This window comes from Galeopterus variegatus, unplaced genomic scaffold (genome assembly GCF_000696425.1).
Source record: "Galeopterus variegatus unplaced genomic scaffold, G_variegatus-3.0.2 Scaffold10599, whole genome shotgun sequence".
NCBI lineage: Eukaryota > Metazoa > Chordata > Mammalia > Dermoptera > Cynocephalidae > Galeopterus > Galeopterus variegatus.
The window spans coordinates 15,983-39,127 of NW_007736710.1; the positions used below are offsets into that span (position 1 = coordinate 15,983).

The window sequence follows — 23,145 nt, forward strand, 5'->3', positions numbered from 1 at the left end:
GCAATTTCAACACATGTAACTAGTTGTTGTGTTCATTTCTCAACAGTTTAGAAGGATAGTTCTGCATAGGAAATAAGAAAACGAAGTAGAGTAGAATATCCATTCACTTGCTGGTGTGGCATGCATTTATCACCTAGGACTCCACATGATTATGAAGCTGAGGGAATGACACAGAGAAATATAAAGGCCCAGTAACTGCTGACAAGCTGTGCCGGACCAAGTGAATGCAATGTAGCCGTGAGTTCACCGTGATGGCGATAATGCTCTGGCGTCTCAGAAGCACACAGCAGTTCATCTGCAGTGGATTTGGGGTTTGAGCTTTTCCTGGAAATGAGATAACAGCCTTTAAATTCTCTTAGGCTTTGTTAATGAGATGGTTCTCAGAACCTTTAGGGGCTCAGGTGTTCTCTTTTGTTCAAAGGCAAAGACAAGTCTGGACAGAATGTGTTATTTCCTGGCAGGGAGCCTGACCTTGGCCAGGGCCCTTAGAGAACTGCAAGGATCAAAAACGTCCAGGGGAGAGTGGTGAAAACATACAACTCACAGCCTCAGATCTCGGGGTCTGGGGGTGGACACATGGGATTAAATACTCACAGCCAAGTGCACCAACACACATCTGGTGTCTTTTGCCATGATCAGGGCTCCTTGAAGTTAGAGCTCTGTGGAAATGGCAGCAATCTCAACCATCTTTCGATAGCTAACGAAACAACTTGCTTCTGCTTGCCCTGGCTGCATATTATTAAGCCTCCATTGAATTTGAGCTGAGGAAAGGCTCAACCAGAACCAGAACATTACTGACTTCCTACAGCCCTTCGACCCTGAAAAAAGGCTAAATAGACCAAAGCTCCCTGTTTTGGGATGACGGACCTGAGGCCCAAAGAGATGAAGAGAGGCCAGACCATGAAGGAGCTGGACCTAGAATCCACTCTCCTGGACATGGCCTCAGAAAGGACGTGGGCTTTGGTGTCTGCACTTCAGCACATACTAGCTGCATGGGCTCATGTTTCCTCATTTGTAAAGTGAACGAAACAAAACCAGTCATATTTGACAGGTGTCAAAGGTGTTATGAGGACAAAATGAGGTGCTGAGCGTCCATCACTGTGCATCTCATGGCAGCCCTCTGCATAAGGGCATGGATGTTGTTTTCCTCATTCTTTGGCCCATCTTTGATGAATTCTGCTACATGTGGGGAATGTAATCACTGTGGCCCTGGTAGAATATATATACTGTCATCCTGAGAATTACAAAAGCACTGGATACCAGATGCCGCTGCCTGAGTCAGAAGCTTCATCAATGCTGAATCTAGTCTCTGACCTAGAGGAAGAATAAGATACATGAAAACAATTTGTAGAGTGTAAACTGTTGTAAAAATGGTAGTTTTCTGTTATTATTGATACAATTTAAAATAATCTATTTTAATGATGGTCTCTAGCACAGCTTTTCCCCAGAGGATTAAAAAAAATCAGCTTCGGTGATAAACATACTTTCATGCAAGTGTAACCCTTGGCAACAAGAGGGGTGATTGCTCAAAACAGCTACCTTCTGGTAAGAAAGGGAGGTCAAAAATGAGTGAGGGATAGTTCCACATACTTCTCAGAAAGAGAGTAGACTAAACCCCTGCAGCTCAATAGAGTCATTCTCAGGCTTAGTGAGGAGTGGTCTATTAACCAAGCTGGCATTTTGTTTAGAGAAGCATATCTGCGGAGAGACTCCCCTGGGAATCAGTCTTTTCTATAATTCTTGTTAGCATCATTTTAAAAGTATGAGGGTGGAACCTATGAGCCATCCACATTTTATCAGCACTGCACTCTACCGAGTGAGCCATGGGCCGGCCCGAGCCATCCACATTTTAGAAAAGTAAGACTAGTGAGACATTTGACAGGCTGAGATGTTAGTCAGAGGCCAGTGGTGTGTCATCTGCTGGCTCACTTGTGAAGGCAGGGTCAGCTGGGGGAAGACTCAGGCACAGCCCTACAATTTCACCTGTGAAGTGGTACTGGGGGACTCTTTTGGGATACCCTAGGGTCAGGTGGAGAATACACTTAACCAGTGAGTGGCACATCCTTTAGTGGGGACGCGGTGAAGGAAATGTGATACATGTGGAAGGGGTTTGGGACCCAGGTGGTAAATAAGGGGTGTGTATATGGGTAGGAGTGTTACAGTTGAATGAGCATGTGTGGAGGAGTTGTAAAAAGGGGAGCACTTTTCTTTCCAGTAGTATTTTTTTTTTGTTCATAAAAGTATAAGAAATTGTGTTATATAAAGTGGGAAAATATAGAAAAGTATAAAGAAAAAAACTGAAATCACACATAATCTAACACCAAAAAGTACTGTATGGGTATCAACTTGGACTGGATATGAACATGAAAATTATTGGTTTGTTAAGGTAGTGGGAAAGGGAATCTTTTCTCTTTCTTTTGATTTCCAGTTTGCAGAACTTTCATCTAGTCCTTTCAGTGGAAACATATAGGTGAAAGAGAGCTATATAATGTTGGTAAATTTTAGAAATTTGAAATGCTACTTTATATGCTACTTTGATACCTGTTATCTTCACTTTAAGTGTATTGTCAACTTTTCCCTTGTGAGTAAACATTTTTCTAAAACATTTAGATTTAAATGGCTCTTCTGTATTCCCAATAAATAGACCATAATTGATTAAAAAATTGCCTATTGTGTACATTTTGTTTGTTCTATTTTTTACTATTATAAATAAAGCTGTGCTTAATATTCCTATACATCATGTTCATGTGGATCTTCATTGCTTCCTTGAGACCGTGTCAAGTAAAATCACATGATCAAAGGGTATACACATTTTTCATGCTCCTGGTGCATATTGCTGGATTGTGTTCTGAAAACAGTCTACAAATTTGCATTGCAAGGGAAGATGCTCGAGAAGGGGCAAAGAGGGAACTGGGAATCTGTGGTAAGTTGACCTGGAGAAAGAGATTGGGGGATGCATCTGAGAGGGGCCTAGCAAAAAAGGGAGGAGAAGGGATTCTCAGAAAAGAATCCAGGGATATGAGCCTGAACCAGAGACGAAGGCAGCTACATGAGCTGAGAGCAACACTTCACCTCAAAGTGCAGGTTAAAGAGAGTGATGCAAATGAAAAATGCCCATTGAATTCTCATGGACTTTATAAAAATTTTCTAAGGTAGTTTATTATCATCCTAGTCACTGATGAGGAGATTGAGGCACAGAAATTAAGTGACTTTCGCACAACCAAACTAAGACAAGTGGCAGAACACAGGTTAAAAATGATGTCTTCTATTTCAAATCCCATGGTTTCTCACTCAACTTTTTCTATATCCTTAAAGAAAGAGCTTGGCCTGATGTCACCTTTTTTTATCTCTTGCGATGAAGCTGGATACCCCTCTCACCTTCGGGGCTAGAGAAGCTTTCACAATGGTGGCTGAAGTGTGAATGAATGAGGCTGACACATGATAAACAAGAAAGGGACAATTTCTATGAAATGAAATGACTCTTTTAAACTTAGAACCCACTATTATGTCATTATATATTACTGCTATGCATAAAAGAACTTCTTGTGAGGCTCTTTCAAAAGGATTACTCCACTCCTAGTCCAGATCCATAAACTGCAAATGAGCATGAAGCTCCATGATTGATTGAGACATGACAATTATGTAGCAAGTAGTGGCAAGTTGAGTCCCCTGGGATGAGGCACACACACTTACTGTAATGCTCCAACAACGTGCCTCATTAAAACTTGTATAATTTCAGTACTGGCAATTCCCTCCAAACTCACCTTGTTAAAATGTCCAGCCAAAAGAAATGCTTGGTTCTAGGATTTCTTGCATTTTTATGGGCTGAATTGGGCACTGAAGGCAAAGACAAGAAAGAAGAACAGACCTGTCAGTTGCTGGGCAAGTTTGATTTGAATGGGTATGTAGATGCCAAAAACCACTCACTTGTTATTGGAGGACTGTTTCCTATTCATTCCAGGACCATCCCAGCAAATGAGTCTATTTTGGAGCCAGTATCAGCAAAATGTGAAGGGTAAGCCATTTTTTATTCTTTTTACTCTAGTTGCAGGTGTTGGGGCAGGCGTGGTGGGTGTGGGGGGTCAGAGTCTGGAACTGGAGCCGTGATGCTAGCCCTGACTCTGACACTATCTGTTTGACTCAGGATAGGTACTTCCTGTTTCCAGGCCTCAGTTTCTCCAAGTGGATATTCTAGGATTGCTTAGAAACTGGAAAACCTTGTCTCAAGTGAGTTCTTTCCCACTTCTGTATCTCAAACAAACAAACAAACAAAAGCAGGTTTTGTATGATGTGGGGGTGGTCTGTGGGCCTTGCCTAAGAGTGTGTTAGAAATGCAGAATCTCCATCTGAATCCAAAAACTGGTAAATCAAAATTTGCATTTTGACAAGACCTCCTGGTGATTCATATATACATTTGTGTTTGAGAAGCATTGATGCAGAATTATGCAGTGTTGCAGCTTTATTGTTAATTTTTAAAGACTAAACTCTCCTAAGTAAAAATATGCAATATGGGGATGCTGATTTACTTTTGAGGCAATGTTCATGGCAAGATTTTTTCAGCTGCTGGAAGACTTCTGCCTCAGCTCCCCTCAACCCTGAGTTGTCATGTTAGGAAATAGGATCCATGCATGATAATCTGAATTTGCTACTAATCCATTGTAAGAAAGGCAAACGTGGATTAGATGTTTGGGCACACACTCTCTCTCTCTCTCTCTCTCTCTCTCTCTCTCTCTCTCTCTCTTTACACAAGAAAAGAATGCCAGAAATGAAAAGAAAGAGAAGCACTTATCCACTATTCTATTTCTATAACAAAGCAGCTCTTTTCACTTTCCTATATTCTTTTTCTTCTTTTAATTTATTTTTGGTCGCAGAACAAGTCTTAATACATTTAAAAAGACCAAGATCATAGAAAATATGTTCTCTGACCACAGTAACAGAAGGAAATTTAGAAAATTCACAAATGTGTGGAACTTAAATAACACTCCCCTAAATAACAATGGGTAAAAAAAAAATCATGGGAAATTAGGGAGTACTTTGAGATAAAAAATCGAAGCACAACATATTAAAATTTTTAGGGTGCAGGGCTCATGCAGTGTTTAGAGGAAAATGTATACTTGTAAACTCCTATATTAAAAATAAGAAAAATCTCAAATCAGTAATGCAAACTTCTACCTTAAGAAAATAGAAAAAGGAGCAAACTAAACTGAAAGCAAATATAAGTAGAAAATAACAAAGATTACAACAGAAACATATGAAATAGGGAATTTAAAAATGTTAGAGAAAATCAACAAAACCAAAAGTTGATTATTTAAAAGATCAGCAAAATTTGCAAACCTTTATCTAGATGGCCAAGAAAAAAAGAGAGAAGACAGAAATTACTAAAGTCAGAAATAAAGCAGGGGCGTGGTGGAGCAGTTGCTCCTTCTACTGCTCCGGTGTGGGCTTTGAGGAGAGAAACATCCTCATCTCTGCTGGTGACTCTCCTTGTGTCACTGCAGTCGGGTGTCTGGTGGGCCCCCTGCATGGTGGCTGTGGCTAGTGCTGTGGTGTCAAGCCACTTTTGCAGCAGCTGTGACTGTGCGGATGGCTGTGCTGGGACCACCTGCATGGAAGTGGTGTTTCGGCTTGCTCCTTGCCTGCTTCTGGGCAGAGGAGGCTGCCCTTGGCTCCTGCCTCCATTTTCCTATATTCTTTTTCAGCCCTTTACATTAATGCATCCATAATTTTTGCATAGTTGTTACCATAGCACAGACACAATTTTATATTGGGTATTTTATATTATATAGTAAGCATTTCCATGGTGCTGCATGGTAATTATAATTGTAAATACATGTTGTAAAAATTTTAGCAACTTCTTGTAACATTAGATCATCCCTGATCACAACTCCTCTCCTTTGATCATGTTTTTTGTTCCATATTTGAGATATCATCAGAGGGCGAATCAACTGTGTTGTTGTTGGCAAAGGAAAGGATCACAGTCAGCCTCTACTTAGCTCTTTCCTGAACCCTGTAATTGTTTTCCATTCTTATGGCAAAGCAAAAGGAAGAAGGATAAGAAGGGCTTTTGCTGACAGCCACATGATTGCAGAGTCAGCTCATTATGTATCACAGACGTTTTCACTTCTTCAATCCTTGATAACAAAATTGCAGCTTACATTTTTTCATAATATTGTGCACTAATATTTCATAAATGGAGTCACTTAATCTGTTCTCCATCTCATTGGAACTTCTGAAGGTTATTTTTTAAGCAAGGTTCGATGGAAAAGCCAATATAAGTACTTTAAAATAAAAATCCACTCCCTCAATGGAAATAATTTGGCATGTCCATGGGGTTGAAACAGTGGTGAGAAGTACATCCCATTTCAAAAATAATTCCCTTAGAAATATTTTGGGATTTGCAAGATCAATGCAACCAGGATTTGGGTGGCTACTTCTTGGCTTTTACATTATGCATTTGGCATAGATGCACATGAAAGAAAAGACAACATGCTTACTTTAGGGTTAACAGACCCCAACTAAAAGCTACCTTTTCCCCTAAGGAACCACCCACTGACTAACGCCTTACAAAAGCTATTTCCTTTTCAGGTTTAACTTTCGGGGATTTCGCTGGATGAAAACCATGATCCACACAATCCAGGAGATTAACGAGAGAAGGGATATTTTGCCCAACATCACTTTGGGCTATCAGATCTTTGATAACTGTTTCACCATCTCTAAATCTGTGGAAGCGGCTTTAGTATTCCTTACAGGGCAGGAAGAAAACAAGCCCAATTTTAGAAACAGCACTGGAGCATTGCTGGCAGGGATCGTTGGAGCAGGTGGATCGTCCTTATCGGTTGCTGCTTCAAGAATTCTGGGGTTGTATTACCTACCTCAGGTATCTCAGGATATTGTGCTGGGTACTGATTTATAAAGAAACACAAACTGTGTTTGGGGAAATTGCAACAGATAGCAAGGTGCTCAGGTGAGGAGGGGGAAGGTGCAGAGACAAGCAGGGCTGGTGATGACGCTGCTGCCCTAATTACTGTGTCCATCCGGGCCTTTGCAAGTACGAGCAGATGCCTACTTAGAGGTGACTTGTGTCTCTTATACATCCCTTAGCATCCTGCTTTAATACTCGGCTTGAGGTGATCCAGTGATTTGTATGTGGACATCTCGCTAGGCACAACACTCTGTAGCACTGTGTGAAGCACAGTGTAGGTGATCGATAAACACCTGTGGATTGATTGAGAGATGGTGCAAGGAACTCATTTTGTTTCTTGCCTATATTAATGCTTATTATTCATGACCCTTTTTGTTCATACACTAACATATGGAAACAGGCCTAGGGATTTCATAAGAGTTTGGGGATGCTAACTTTACAGATTATTTTAAATTCAGAGACAGTGACACATTTCAACATAAGAATAGATGACATTAGAAAAAAATGGGTTATTAAGAAAATATAGATAAAGGTCTATAATTTTTCTGAGGATGAGTTATTAAAGCATCAATAGTCAGGACTTATTAATGTGAATGATGATTAAGCTTATTTGTGTTACTGAAGTAATGGGAGAATTTGAAATAATTATGAAAGGTAGCATTTACATAGTATTTCTTATAAAGCTACAAGTGCAAAGGTAGGCAGCAAAGGAAAATGCCAAGAAACAGAGCCAAGAGAAGAGGCTGAGTGACACAGCTCACTTCTGAGGAGTGGGCTTCATGTAGTACAGACAAACCGCTGCTGCTGTGAGCTCTATCTTTCACCAAATACTGACTGGTCCAGGCACCCACTAGAAACCTGTAGATAGATTTTCTCATTATGTCCTTGTAGTAAATCAGCAAAGGAGGTAAAAGAAATCTATGTCACAGGTACTTTCACATTTATCTCATTTAATGTACTGAGCAACCCTAAAATGTAGATGTCATTACCCTGATTTTACTCATGGGGAAACTGAGGTTCAGAAGGTTTAAGTAACTTGTCTAAGATATTACACTGAGAAACTAGCCAGAATTAAAAATCAGGCATCTCTGCTTCTTAAACAAGATTCTTTCCTACATATGGCTTCCACGATGCTGCTGCTTGCATGATTCCAAAGAAAGATGCAGACTTTAGCCAATGGAGTAAGAATAGGACAAAAGGTAGAGAAAGGAGAAGGAAGGAATAGTCTGGCACTCATGAAGGAATTGACAGTCACGGAGCTATGGAATTTTAACATAGGAGTTACCACTGGAGGTGATGTGTCAATAACGTGATATGGGAATGAAAGGGGATAGGGGAGAATGGGACATATGTTCTTCACCGTAGAGTCAGCGAGGTTGAGAGTAAGCTACAGCAGAAATGCATATAAGGTGGTCAGGAACTCATGGCCATCTGACCTCCATTCTTAAGTTCTCACTTAGGGAAATACATATAAGGATCACTGGCCAGAAGAGAAAAAAAGTACATTATCTTCATTTATCTAGACAAGTGTCTATAAAATGAGGGCTTCTAGTAACTTTGTTGGAGAAAATGGCTTAGACCTGAGGTTGAAATCGTGCTTCTTTTTTTTTTTTTTTTTTTTTTTTTTTTTTTTTTTTTTTTTTTGTCTTTTGTCTTTTTTCTGTGTCCGGCAACGGATCGCACCCCTCAGTGTTGCCCCCGTGCCGGACCGGGGACCGGCAACGGGCTCACAAGCCTCGGCGTTGCTCCGAAATCGTGCTTCTTTTTTTTTTTTTTTGTCTTTTGTCTTTTTTCTGTGTCCGGCAACGGATCGCACCCCTCAGTGTTGCCCCCGTGCCGGACCGGGGACCGGCAACGGGCTCACAAGCCTCGGCGTTGCTCCGAAATCGTGCTTCTTTTTTTTTTTTTTTGTCTTTTGTCTTTTTTCTGTGTCCGGCAACGGATCGCACCCCTCAGTGTTGCCCCCGTACCGGACCGGGGACCGGCAACGGGATCACAAGCCTCGGCGTTGCTCCGAAATCGTGCTTCTTACCACCTTTCTTTAGCTAGTTATTAGGATCTACATACTCAGACGTCCTGGCAAAGAGAAACAAAGAAAGAGAAGAGGAGCAAAAGAGGGAAAATGGTGGTAGGAGAGAGAGAGAGAGAGAACAGAAAGGGAGGGAAGGTGAGGGAAAGGGATGGGAGGGGAGAGGAGAGGAGAAGAGAAGAGAAAACTGGGCCTGTCAAGTGGACTGAGAGGCCACTCACCCCATAACCTGGATGCACGAGAAGTTAGACCTGAGAAAGAGCCGGGATGGCCCGACTCACCCCATCTCCAGGGAGCACAAAGGAAAGGGCAGATGACCTCCCTTTCAATGACCCCTCCTGTGAGAAGCAGTGCATTGAATGTCATCATGTTAATAATTAGTTCCTACAACTCCTTTGAGATGAGGTGGGAAAAGAGTTGATAGGAGGCCCAAAGTGTTCACTCCAACAGTCCCCACTTATTAAGGAGAAGAGTAGAAGTCATTTTATTTAGGGAAGTATGTGAAAATAAAGGGAGAAGAACTGTTAAGTTCCCTTCCTCTCCAATAAAAATACTCTGAAACTGTGTAATTTGAGATCTTGCTATTGCTTTCTAATAACTGTATGAATATTTTCAATTGTAGGTAGGCTATGCCTCCACCTGCTCAATTCTTAGTGACAAATACCAGTTTCCGTCTTATCTTCGCACAATAGCCAGTGATAAGATCCAATCGGAGGCCATGGTAAAACTCATCCAACACTTTGGTTGGGTCTGGATAGGTACTATAGCAGCTGATGATGATTATGGAAAATATGGAGTAAAAATTTTTAAGGAAGAAATGGAGAGTGTCAACCTCTGTATTGCATTCTCTGAAATCATTCCCAAAGTCTATTCCAATGAGAAAATGCAGAAAGCTGTTCATGCTATAAAGAACTCCACTGCCAGAGTCATCGTGCTTTATGCATCTGATATTGACCTCAGTCCTTTTGTGCTGGAAATGGTTTACCATAACATAACTGACAGAACATGGATAGCGAGTGAAGCGTGGATCACCTCAGCCCTCATTGCAAAGCCTGAATATTTCCCATATTTTGGTGGAAGTATTGGGTTTGCGATCCCAAGGGCTGATATACCAGGACTGAAAGAATTTCTTTATGATATACATCCCAACAAGGATCCAAATGATGTTCTGACCATTGAATTCTGGCAAACTGCTTTTAACTGTACTTGGCCCAATAGTAGTGTCCCATACAATACTGACCATAGAGTGAATATGACTGGCAGAGAAGACAGATTCCATGCCGTGTCTGATAAATTCTGTACTGGAGAGGAGAAGTTGGAAGGTCTTAAAAATACCTATCTGGATGTGTCTCAACTAAGAATTACAAACAATGTCAAACAAGCAGTGTATTCTATGGCTTATGCCCTGGATCGTCTAAGCAGATGTGAAGAGGGACGTGGGCCATATATTCCAGGAAACACCTGTGCGTATATACCTGACTTTGAGCCTTGGCAGGTAAGTTGTTGTTTGTTTTACTTCACAATACAGTTTGAAAATTATAGTAATTCCTGCTATTAAAACTATCGACTCACCTTTTTATTTAATAGACTTGATTTCTTCACATGCCTACGTAAAATAATGGCTTGCCTGTGTGGCCTAAGTGGGCATTTTTAAAGTTCCTGTTTGTTGACAGTTATTATTAGGTTTCTTGTGAATGATAGAAGTAGGGGGGTGGGGAAGAGGAATAGGGGTGGACTAATGGGTACAAAACTATGCTGCCTACCCACTGCTGCACAGTGCAGAATATTCATGTGTTGAAACAACACAGTGTACCCCACAAAAATAAATTTAAATAAAATTTGGGGAAAAAAAAGAAAACCCCATAAAAGAGTGCCTTAAACCACATAGGTTGTTTCTGTCTTTCACATAAATGAAGTTTAGAGATAAGCATTCCAGGACTAAAAGAGTGGTTTAGGGTCTCAGGTTTCTTCTATCATATTGCTTCACTGTATACAATATGGGGATTCACCTCGTAACTTAAGATAGCTACTTGGGCTTCAAACATCATGTCCACATTATCACCAGCAGGAAAGAAAGGACAGAGATGTGTACATTTAAGGATTTAATTACATACAATTTTCCTTTCCATTGGCCAGAATTTGGTCATATAGTCCTATCTAGCTGCAAGGGAAAGAGGAAGGTGTAGACTTTATGCAGAGTGGGAGGGACCACCCAAGAGCATGAATGCTAGGAAGTGGAGATCATTGGGGCCTATCTCGGAAATTGGCTCCCACCTCTCCTGTCTCAGGTCTGATGTCCCAGCATACTCTTTCTTGGGATAGAGTAGCCTGAGTGGTCTCACCAAGATGTGCACCTAATCAGAATGCTCCTCACCTTATACTCTTCAGTTCCTCCCCTCTTACCTGTAAAAGATAAAGCGTGAGCATCCCTGGTCTGGCACTGCCAGCCCTCCATGGTCTAGGCCCTGCCAGCATCTCTGATATCACTTCTTCCACGACCCTCACCACTTTCCTCTCTACAATGCTAAATTGCTTGTCACAATCAACAGAGTCCACGGTGCCTGGAACCATGGCTCTTCATTTTTATTTTTATTTTCAAATTGGTTGCACAATGCATTAATTTTGTGTCTTCTTAATCTCCTCCAATCTGTGACAGTTCTCCTTTCTTCCCTGGTTTTTCATGATCTTGATCCTTTTGATTATTGGTCAGCTATTTTTAGAATGTTTTTCAATTTGGGTTTGTCTAATTTTTTTCCTCATGATTAAATTGAGGTTTAATTTATGTATTATTGGCAAGAATACCATAGGAATGCATGTTTTGTCCTCTTTTATGTCTCATATCTGGAGGTGCATGACATAATTATGTCTCACTTACTGATGATATTAACTTTGGTCACTTAGTTACGGTGATGACACCATATTTTTCCACGGTGAAGGGGCTGTTTTCCTTTGTGATTAATAATTATATTTTGAGGCTCTGAGAATGTCTGTTTCTCATCATACTTTTGCCCACAAACTTTAGCAACTGTTGATGGTTCTTTTTGCCTGAGACAACTATTGCTGTGTTGTTTGAAAAATGCTTATTTTCTATTTCCCTCATTCCTCCTACATTTATTACCTGGAGGTCTACTCGTCCTCAATTGACTTATTTATATCAATATGGGCTCATGGATATTTATTCCTATTCTATGAGTGACAATATATAACTATCATTATTTATTTTGTTGCCCCAAATTTCCCATATTTAACCATTGGGAGTCACTTTGAGTTGGCTCCTGTTTCCTTTTGACACATCCCTGTAATTTCTGAGCACTTGCTTACTTTCTGGAACCCCAAGACATTCCAGGCTCATCTTTTACTTTCTCTGCACCAGCTCTGTGGTCACCCATTTCTCCGAAGAGTCCTGTTTACTGAAGAATAGAATTTAGAAATCAAGTTCTGAGTGCTAGGTGTGTTCATTGGTATTGAGAAAGTTGTGATAAATACAAAATGAGACATTAAACGCCACAGGGGAGTTCCTTTATTTTAAAAGAAATCCTCTGGGTACCCCTTTTGTAATGAAGAGGACCCTTTTGAATAGTAAATAACCACCCTCTAATTTACTATTTGAACATTGCAATATTATAATTTAAATTTTCTCAAAAAGCAACACTTTTGTGTTGGGATTGCAGTAAAAGGAGTCTTTAGGAAGGGTCAGGGACCACATAATGTCGAGATGAATGTTGGTGGGTTAGCCCATAACAGGGTTTGTCCTCCTTGATACATTACCCATATGATGTCAGTAAGTCAAAACTGTGAAAAGCAGGATCTCACAGGAGAGAGGGTTCATATGGATATTTAAGAATGCTTCATAAATATATCAAAATAAAAATTTTTATTAATTTAAAACCAAAATGTACTCTATACTCATTCTTCTCAGCTTAGCTTATTAGTAGACTTGGTCAACATATTTGAAAAACCCTTTTAATCTTATGTTTTACTTGAATATTTCTAAATTCTTTTGCCATACCTGGGTGGTAGAGAATTGTATCCCAAAGATGATAAACAGATGAAATTATAGAAAAGGTTTTTGTAGAGAATGATCAGGGAGTGGAAATCTTTGAAAATTTCCTTGCTTCTGAAGATAAGAAAACAAACAAAAAAATATGCCCTTCTCCAACGGACTTGGCAATAAAAGTCACTATATTGTGAGCTCTGATGTAGATTTCATTTGGATTGGGAAGAGCAGACAGTAAAAGAGGATGAGGACGAGCTACATGGCAGGTGACCTGGAGAGGCCCTAATGGTAGATGGGGATTGTAGTAATACTTACCCCTTACTAAAGGTTTTCAGGTCTATTACCTTGATCCCTGTGATAGAGATAGGGCAGGAATAATTGTCCTCTTTTTACAGACCAGGAAGCTAATGCTTACTTAGCATTATGTATATGACTTGCTCAAGGTCATGACATTTGTGGAGCGAAACAAAATATGACTGCAGATCATCAGATACCATAATTCAGGCTCTTTCTACTAAGTTGTGTGGCCTTTCTGGTTTGTGGAGGGTTAGCAACTGGATTAGACCCTCTGGTTGGGGAACATAAGCCCAGCATGAGGTGCTGACAAAGACCAAGGACACAGGATATATCCATGTGCAGATTGGTTACCTTTGTACAAAGAAAACATGCTCTTCTCCCAGCTTAGGTTGACTCGGTGAGGCAAGAGTAAAAGAAGTATCATTTTCTCAGAGGTTCCCTTTTGATGTCTATGAAATCATTCCGCAGGTGCAGATCTAGCCCCATCCACCATTGTACTCTTGGCTGTGGCCTCTTACGCACGCCCCTGTTCCTGAGGCACTACACATGAAATGCAGAATGCAGGGGCAACGCTTTAGCACATGTTATTCCCTTGGCTTACAATCCCCTTGTCCCAAGCATTTGTCAGGCAAATTTCTGCAAATCTTTTTAAACCCATCTCAGATGGCCACTTTTTGGGGAAACGATTTCCAATTTTCCTGAGGCTGCTTTCTTGCCTACACCCTTTCAACAGTTTTTCCACAACAGCAACAAAGAATACATTGAATTTTACTGTTAGCACCTGTTTATTTGATTAGTCTTTCCACTAGACCATGAGCTTTATAAGGGCAGGGAATGGATCTTGCTGATCTTCATATTTCTAGCACCTGATATACAAAGAACACATTGGTGGAGTGAGGGATTGACGTGGTAACTATAAGTGGAAGAAATCTAGGAGAACATTCTCCCTTCCCTTGATATAGAGGTATTAGGAAATATTAGGCACCTCTATGCTTTAGGATAAACCGGCACTATCCAATAGTAATATGCAAGCCACACAGATCATTTAAAATTTTCTAGTAGCCAAATTTAAAAAATTAAAAGAAACAGATGAAATTGAATTTACTAATATATTTTATTGAACCTAATATATTCAAAATAATATTTTGACATGTGATAATAGTACAGTATACAAATTATTATTAATTATTATTATTAATGTAAAATTATTAATGAGATAGTTGTTCTTAATTTGGTCAGCCCCCTTTCAAGTTTCAATTGCCACATGTGGCTAGAGGTTGTTGTATTAGAGAGCAAAGGTACAGAGGAAGAGAAAAAAAAATTCCAATCCTATGAGTTAGATATAGATATGAGTTTGAAATTATTTTCTTCAGAAAATGCTGTTTTCTAGTCAGTCACCATTTTACAAGTTGCTTTTTTTCCCTGTTGTTTTTTCCCCCTTGCTTTCTAGCTAATGTTCTATTTGAAGACACTTAAGTTTACAGCCCATAATGGAAGGAGAATAGAGATCGATGAAAATGGAGATGTGACTGGATACTATGATATTCTAAATTGGCAATTAGATGATAATGGAGAAGTTGCCTTTGTGAAGGTTGGAGAATATATATTCACACATTCTAAGTTTGAACTTGTGATAAATAAGAATGAGACTATATTCTGGAATACTGAATCAGCTGAGGTTAGTTATTCTGACATCTTGTTTACATAAGCAGAGAATTATATTTCTGTATTGTTTTGGGCACTTATGGCATATCAAACACCTAGAGTTGACCATTCAAATCAGTTTTCCCAAATATAGTATACACATTTCCTGTATATAGATTCAGATGTTTTATTTATGGAAAATTTTCTTGGCTTATAGTTTTAAATGTTTGTTTCATTATTTTTTCTTTTTTACAGACTCCTATCATACTTATGTTTGACCTCCTTTGTCTATCTTCCATTTCATTCACTTTCTCACTGACCATTTTTGCCTTTTTCTTTATCTCATTCTTATTTATTCCCAGGGCCAAAGAATGGGAGGTAGGATTTACAAGTTCATAATATAATTTGATGTAGAAAATACTAGTTACCAGTATGGTATACGTATGGATGCATATACATGTTAATAAGCTCTAATGTGTTATTCAAAAAGTCTTATATTGAGATATTGTATGAGAAAAAGGTGACTTTCATAAGCTTTAAAATTTTTTTCAGATTATTGTTTTCAAACTTTTTCTGGGAGGTAGTAGAAGGAAGGTTAGAGGATTAGATATATTGGTTTTGGATGTAAAGTGCTTACCCCAGATAAAAAGCTATTATTTTTATTTTTATTATTGTTATTTATTATTACTATTTATTTAATTATTTATCATTAATTATTATTACAATTTTTATTCTTCTTCCTCTTATAGCAACAGGAGGGCTGTTGGCATGCAGGACTGCAGCTCTGAACATTTTACAAGGGATGTGGTTGGTGACCTAGAGACTGGGTCCCCTGGGTACACAATGTAAAGACAATACCCAGAGAGAGGTGTTGAGGAAAGTTGAGCAGAAACTCCTACACATACCAGAAGTTAAGAAGAAACCCCATCAGCCAGTATAGACAGCTGAACTTTTTACCCTTTATGAATATTAGCTCAGGAAAACAGAACCATAGAGCTTTTAATAATCTAGTTTAGTGTTTACTACAGGGTGACCTGTAGAGTTACAGTAAAATGATAGGGTGGTGGAAAAGCACTGGCAATTTAATCTTCCATGTGAATCCAGAATGGAGGAACCAGGAGAAAGGAGAGAGAGATGAAAGCGGTGTCAGTGTACCCAGAGAAGGCTTTTCCTTTGCTGCCATAGGGCTTATTTTTGGTGAGGGACGGAGTATCTTTTTTCATCTTATTTATTATTTATGCATCTTCCCTCTTGACCTGAGGTCTGAGATCATCAATCAACCTTCCAAATCATGCTGGAAAGCATCTAGGAGTAAGTGACACGGAACTCAAGATTTCTGAACTCCCATGCTGTGCCAGACACCTATTAGATTATTTTTGTCTGTCATCCTATTGCTCTCTTCTTTCCGTGGTTGGCAATAAACATATATAGACTTATACACACTCACAAAATCATGCACATATACATATATACACACTAGTTTCTTCCTTTCTTGGCCCATCCTCAAACAGCATTTGAATACATTAAAAATAGCAACTCATCAAAGTTTAGCACTGTAGGGGCTAGAGTTCTCTGCTGCATTTTATTTCTTTGACTTAGAGCTGCTCTGTCCAATCCAGTAGGCCCTAGCCACAGATAGCTTTTAAAATGTAAATTAAGCAAAATAAATAAAATGTAAAATTCAGTTTCTTAGTCACATTAGCTACATTTCAGGTGTTCAACAGCCACGCATAGCGAGGGGCTACCAAACAGGACAGCATAGGTGTACAACACTCTGTCATCACAGAAAGGATGGAGCTGCACTAAGCTACAGTAAACGTCATCATCTGTAGCCCCGAGCTCTCACACTGGATGGTAAATTACTTAATGGATAGAGTTTGAGACTTCACTTTTGTATTCTTTGTGCTTGGTATATAGAAGGTGCTCAATATACTGTTTTACATGAAAAAAAGGAAGATGTTATTTTTTCCATATACAAGTTTCATAGAATGCTTATTCTACTAAAAAGTCATGGAAAAATAGTAAAATGTAGTAGAAGATTTCAATTTTAATAATGTTTTAGTAGAATATAGTAATTTTGTTTTTCTTTTGTTCTGTATTAAAATTGGGTTATATCTGTATAATGAAATTACTTCAAGTGTAATTTCATACAAATTTAATAAGCATCTGCTATGAATTCTCTTCTGAGTTAAGCACTACAAAAAGCCCACTGCCCCAAAGTACTTACAATCTGATTAATTAATTAACTGAGCAAATATTTGTTGAGCACATATTATATATGCATAGGAACTGGGAATACATCACTGTACAAAATAAAACAAATCCCCACCTAAGGGAGCTAACATTTCAGTGGGAGGAAATAGGCAAAAAACAAGATAAATAGATAAATTATACAATATCTTAAAGGATGATAATGTTGGTGAGAAAGAAATAGCAGGGACTGAAATAGGGAGTGCTGGGGGTGAGTCTTGTATTGTGATTTCACAGTGAGGTCAGGGAAGGTCTCACTGGGACAACATTAAAACAAAAATTCAAAAGGAAGTGAATCCATGCATTACCCAGGGGAAGAACATTCCAGGCAGAGGGAACAGCAACTTTTAAAGCCTGAGACAGGGGTGTCCTTGGCATTTTGAAGGAAAAGCAAAGAGGTCAATGTGGCTGAAAAGAGCAAAAGAGAGGGACAGTAAGAAAGGAGGTGAGAGAAGTGAGAGAGGGTCAGGTCACGCAGGGCCTTGTTGGCCAGTGAAGGACTCTGGCTTTTACACTGAGTGAAAAGGAATGCTGCAGAAGAGTCTTGACAGAGGACAGCCGTGATCTAACAAGGGTTTAAAGATCATTCTGGCTGTCATGTCATAAACAGACTGAGAAAGTTAGGGGAAAGAGAGCAAGAGCAGAACCAGGGAAACTGTTAGATGACCATAAAATCATCCAAAATCATGAAGATAGCTTGGACCGGGATAGATGTGATGGAGTGGTAAAAAGTAGCAGATTCTGGATATGTTATAGGTAGAATTTACTGGATTTGCTGACAGATGGAACTGAAAGTGTCCTGCACCAAACCACTAGCGAACAGTGTAGGTCATGATTTAAGTCATAATGGTAAACTGAGTCTGAGGTTGGTGAGCAGATGGGCCCGAGTGAAGGAGAGGGTACATCCAAGCAAGTAATAGAATAGAAGGTAGGAGATAGTGGATGAGAATGGTGGTGTCAATGACAGAAATGGGGAATTTGGGGGGAGAAATAGGATTAATGGTGGTAGTTTCAGACATGTTGAATTTGAGGTGTAGGTGGAATCTCAAAGTAGCGACATGTTGAAAGTTTAGAAAATGGAATTAGATAGAGGTCAGGTGGGAAAGGCTGGTATTAGAGATCAAGATTTGAGAGTTTTTTTATAGAGATGCTTGTTGAAAACAAGAGAATAAATGACCTTTACATCAAGAAACAGAAGTAGAGGATCAAGGACCAAACCCAAGAAAGCACCCACAGTGATGAGGAAGGTGGAAGGAGTAGAACCAACAAAATAAATAAAAGGACCCAATGGAAGCCAGTGGAGGGGCTGATTGACAGTGTCAAATACTGAACAGAGGTGAAGGGAATGTGGCTAGGGAAAAAGCCGCCAGGCGTGGCGAGCAGAGTTCTAGTGAGGTGAGTGGGCTGGAAGCTAGATCACTGAGGTTGAGCAGGGAAGGGATACTGGGAAATGGAACAAAAAGGCATCATTGTTCATGGCGATTTTCCAAGAAAGGCATATGGAGAGATCTTTCCAGAAGACTGGGTCAGAAGAGAGGAAATCCAATTCACTCTGTGATTTTATTATTTATCTTTCAGAATTAGTGAATGCTTTGCTGTCATTCCTTCTTGTAATAGCTACTCCTCAAAGAGCATTTAAAATATATTTTATATAGATAAAGATATATAACATAAGAAGCCCATCTATTGTATATATATACTTCCGTAATGTTACATGCCATAACCTAGCTCAAAGATTTCTAATATTTTTTATGTTACCTAAGTCATATTTTCCTTGGAAAATTCAGCATATGAAAATTCTGATTTCCAAAATAAATATAAATATGATTATTCACTTTCCAAGGTGAATCTTTGCTTAATGGAAATATGTTTTATTTCCTTTTTAAATAGGAAACTTCACAGTAGATTAAGATATAAACCAATTTATAAACACTGCATTTATCCTGTAGAATGTGCATATCCATGTAGAATGTAAAGGGAGGAGGCCTGTGTTTACTACTGAGATTTCTAAACAGGAAAATATTTAACAAGAAAATTTAACGAGAAAATATTCCAGTGCTGTGCCTTGTCTGCTTTTCCGTTTTCCCTTCCCATTTTTCCAATGGAACAGATCTTTCATTTTCTTTTTGTACCGATCCATCTTTGACTTTAAGACTATGTTGGGATGACCTTGCTCAGAAGAAACATTTTTCGGGCTCTCAAGATGATTCTTGGGGTCACAGGTCCCCCACAAACAGCAAAAGACTTGTCAAATTGTCCCATCCCCAGAGTCCCATGGGCATGGAGTCTGGTGTAGACTCCCAAGGTTAGGAAGAGCAAGTGTTAGGATTAGCTTTGCGTTTCAGAGTCAACCACAAGACTGTCTTTTAGCAAAATTTCTCTCCAGGTTCTCCATATTGTCATTCTCTTTGTCCGTTTTCTTCACCCAGGTAACCTGGGTTTCCCAAAGCCTCCACAAAAATTCAAATAGGAACTTTCAGTTTCCGAGCGTAAGAGACACAGGGCTCTGTTCCGCTCTCTGTTTCTGTCTTTGCTAGCTTCCCCATTCGGTGTGCACTGATCTGTGTCCTCCCGGGACCCGGAAGGGGATTCGTCAGGGGGAGCCGATATGCTGCTTTGACTGCATCCCATGTGCTGATGGACATGTGTCACGTGAATCAGGTAGAGATGGTCATTTTTTTCACTGATAATAAAATGCGATTAGATTACACATGTGTTGGCAAAGAGGGCCTCCGGAGCCTTCTATATAAATAGGTGTGAACAAAAAAAATTATTATAACCCATCAAACTATTGGATGTACTGGGCAGTGTGAAAAGAACGTAATATTAAATTTCAGTTCTAAAACTGTTATAGTTGAGAAAAGACCTACAACCATGAAGTTAAAAAAAATCCAAAGCAAAATACAGTTATGTGCTCTATAGTGACATTTTAGTCAATGGTGATGGTGGTCAGAGCAATCGGCTGTCCCATACAGCCTAGGAGCATACATACACCATCTAGGTTTGTGTAAGTTACACTCTATGATGTTTGCACAATGATGAAATCACCTAACAATGCGTTTCTCAGAACGTCCCCATTGTTAAGTGACGTGTCCCCATCGTTAAGTGAGCACGACTGTATATGAAATGTGAAATATGAATAATTGGATTCATAAAGAATATTTAAAATTATACCAGTTTCTGGGATAGATTAAACATTAGTTATGTTTATACCTGGAAAAAATGTGGCTTACAGTCCTATGTTTTACTGAATTATCTCTAATTTGAAACTATAAGATCTAGAATTCCATCCCTAAAGACAATTGGCTTAAGGTCATAAGTTCTCAAAGTTTGTAGAACAGACGAATTCTGTAACCACTGCTGTGTGAATTCTTAAGTAGAGCCTGCTAAATTGCTGCTCTTTATGACCAGAATTTCAGTTGGACTTGGTATGCTTAGTCTTGTGAAGCTTATTGCAGCAGGTTTATTTTTATTTCTACCTCCTGTTAAAGATAATACAGATTGCACGTGTCTTTGTCAAATGGCCCTCAATAGCAATTCATTTAAAAGAGAGTTTTAAAAACATAAAATTTTCTCAAAATGGAAAACAAGCACAATGTAACCTGAACAACTCCCCAGACTCCAGTGGCCCAGTGAGTGCATACAGTCACATTCAGACAAGTCCAAGCCAGGAGTCAGGGGTGATTAAAGGGGAATTGCAATCTTTACCTGTATCTTTCTAAGAACATTAAAGAGATCATAATCTACCATAAACTCATCTCAAATAGCTCTTTCTTACATTCCAGCATTCTCCCCTAGGGCCTCCACACAGCTGAATGCCCCAGCCTTTCTTGGCTGCAGGCAACATGGTGGGTGTTTTTGTTTCCTTTCCTATCCTCAGTCCTTCTTCCTGTTCCCCAAATCTGCATCAGCATGGCTGGGAGGAGAAAAGCTGAGTGGGCAAAAATTCTCCACCCTGGGGTGATACTGAATGGAAGACTGAGAACACCTGTATTTTAATCTCCTTATTCCTGTCACAATCCTCTTGATTGTTTCACCTCACTAGCCTGAATTTTCTCATATTTTTTTCTCATTCGTGGATTGTTCTCAGGCTTATAAGGATAAACAGCTCCCTTTTAATTAGATAGCTGGAGTAGGAAGCAGGAAGCATGTTACTAGAAAAGGCTGATGCAGGAAAGGCTGAAATTGAGAAGGGAGACTGAATTTCCAAAACGGAAAATAATTCTCAGTCTGTAATATTATCTGCACTCTCTAAGGCCATTGATCACTATTTCTTTTGAAATACACATACTCTATTTAAAGGGATTTTCAACAAGCCCATGTGTTAGGCCTTTGACTGCTCTGTGCTGCTCAACATTGAAGGGGACAAATGGATTTCCTTGCAGTTAGTCCTGTGCTCTTTGCTCACTAGGTCAAAGGGAGTGTGCACAATGTGGTGAAGACTATTGGTCAAATGCACAGAAGAGCGAGTGTGTGCTGAAAGAGGTGGAATTCCTTGCTTACGATGAGGCCCTGGGATTCACGCTTGCTATTCTTTCCCTGTTGGGGGCACTTGTGGTCTTGGCAGTCACAGCTGTGTATGTGATATACAGGCACACTCCCCTGGTGAGCGCCAACAACCTGGCGCTGAGCTTCCTCACTCAGCTTTCTCTTGTCATCACGCTGCTGTCGTCCTTACTTTTCATTGGCAAGCCACACAACTGGTCCTGCATGGCCTGCCAGGTGACTCTGGCACTGGGTTTCTCTCTTTGCCTATCTTGCATTCTTGGAAAGACTATTTCACTGTTTTTAGCCTACAGAATTTCCAAATCCAAAACCCGACTTACATCCATCCACCCCCTTTATCAGAAAATCATTGTGGTAGTCTCTGTTCTAGTCGAGATTGGCATATGCACAGCCTACTTGGTATTGGAGCCCCCAAGGGTATACAAGAATATGGAATCTCAAAATATAAAGATCATTCTGGAATGCAGGGAAGGTTCCATAGAATTGTTGTGCTTGATGTTTGGGATTGATGTCTTCCTGGCCTTGCTATGCTTTCTTACGACCTTTGTGGCTCGCCAGTTGACGGATAATTATTATGAAGGAAAATGCATCACCTTTGGGATGCTGGTCTTTTTCATCGTCTGGATCTCTTTTGTCCCTGCTTACCTGAGCACCAAAGGCAAGTTCAAAGTGGCTGTGGAAATATTTGCAATCTTGGCATCCAGCTATGGTTTGTTGGGTTGTATATTTGCTCCCAAGTGCTTCATTATTTTACTGAGGCCACAGAGGAACACTGATGAAATTGTTAGTGGAAGAGTCCCCACTACAGATAAGAGTATCCAACTGACTTCTGCTTCTGTCAGCAGTAAGCTTAACAATACCACAGTGTCATCTGTTCTACATGACTAGAATTGTGAGTTCCACGTGTCCTTCACAGCTGTAACAATGACGGGTTCGACATTGTCTTTCAGATTGCTCCTGCAGCAGCTGCCTGATGCTCTGGGATGATACTGAGGATGTGGGTTCTGGTGGTGTGGTTTTAGCATGGTATATGAAATCTCATATTGTAACATACCAGCTAGCATGAATTAAAATAATTTCTACCACTGAAACTGTAAACTGTTTCATTCAAACATTTAAAAATACTTTGGAATAAGGGGTGCGAAGTAGAGAATACGATAGGCAAAATTTATCTAAAATGATAGATAAAAAGTTGGCTCTTTAATATGTTTTTGTTCTTATATAATGGGTGTCTGATTTAGAAATTTACATTAAACAAAGTCACTTAGTGAGGATCAAATGAGTCATTTTGTTCGATATCCTGTTAATGCCTCTCTGAAAGGGACAGCTCCTTTCTGATTGAGGTAAGAATTAACGCTCATAAACTTTCTGTAGGAGTTTGGAAGTATTTGGTTTGGAAGATAATTTATCTTTTAACGGACTCTGTGGAATACAGAAAATATTAAAAGAATTGAGATGTCAACAAAACTTGGTTCCTTCCTGAATTCGTAATGAGAGTAG

At 39.6% G+C, this 23,145-nt stretch overlaps 1 protein-coding gene across 1 annotated transcript; it reads left to right on the forward strand.

Moving 5' to 3' along the window:
- The first annotated feature begins 3,773 nt into the window (after positions 1-3,773).
- On the forward strand, positions 3,774-22,533 carry LOC103610103 (vomeronasal type-2 receptor 1-like). Its single transcript, XM_008594343.1, has 6 exons — positions 3,774-4,015; positions 6,586-6,877; positions 9,574-10,446; positions 14,696-14,923; positions 19,677-19,800; positions 21,551-22,533. Exons 1-6 carry the CDS (start codon positions 3,774-3,776, stop codon positions 22,531-22,533), a joined length of 2,742 nt encoding a protein of 913 aa, XP_008592565.1.
- Positions 22,534-23,145: the final 612 nt, after the last annotated feature.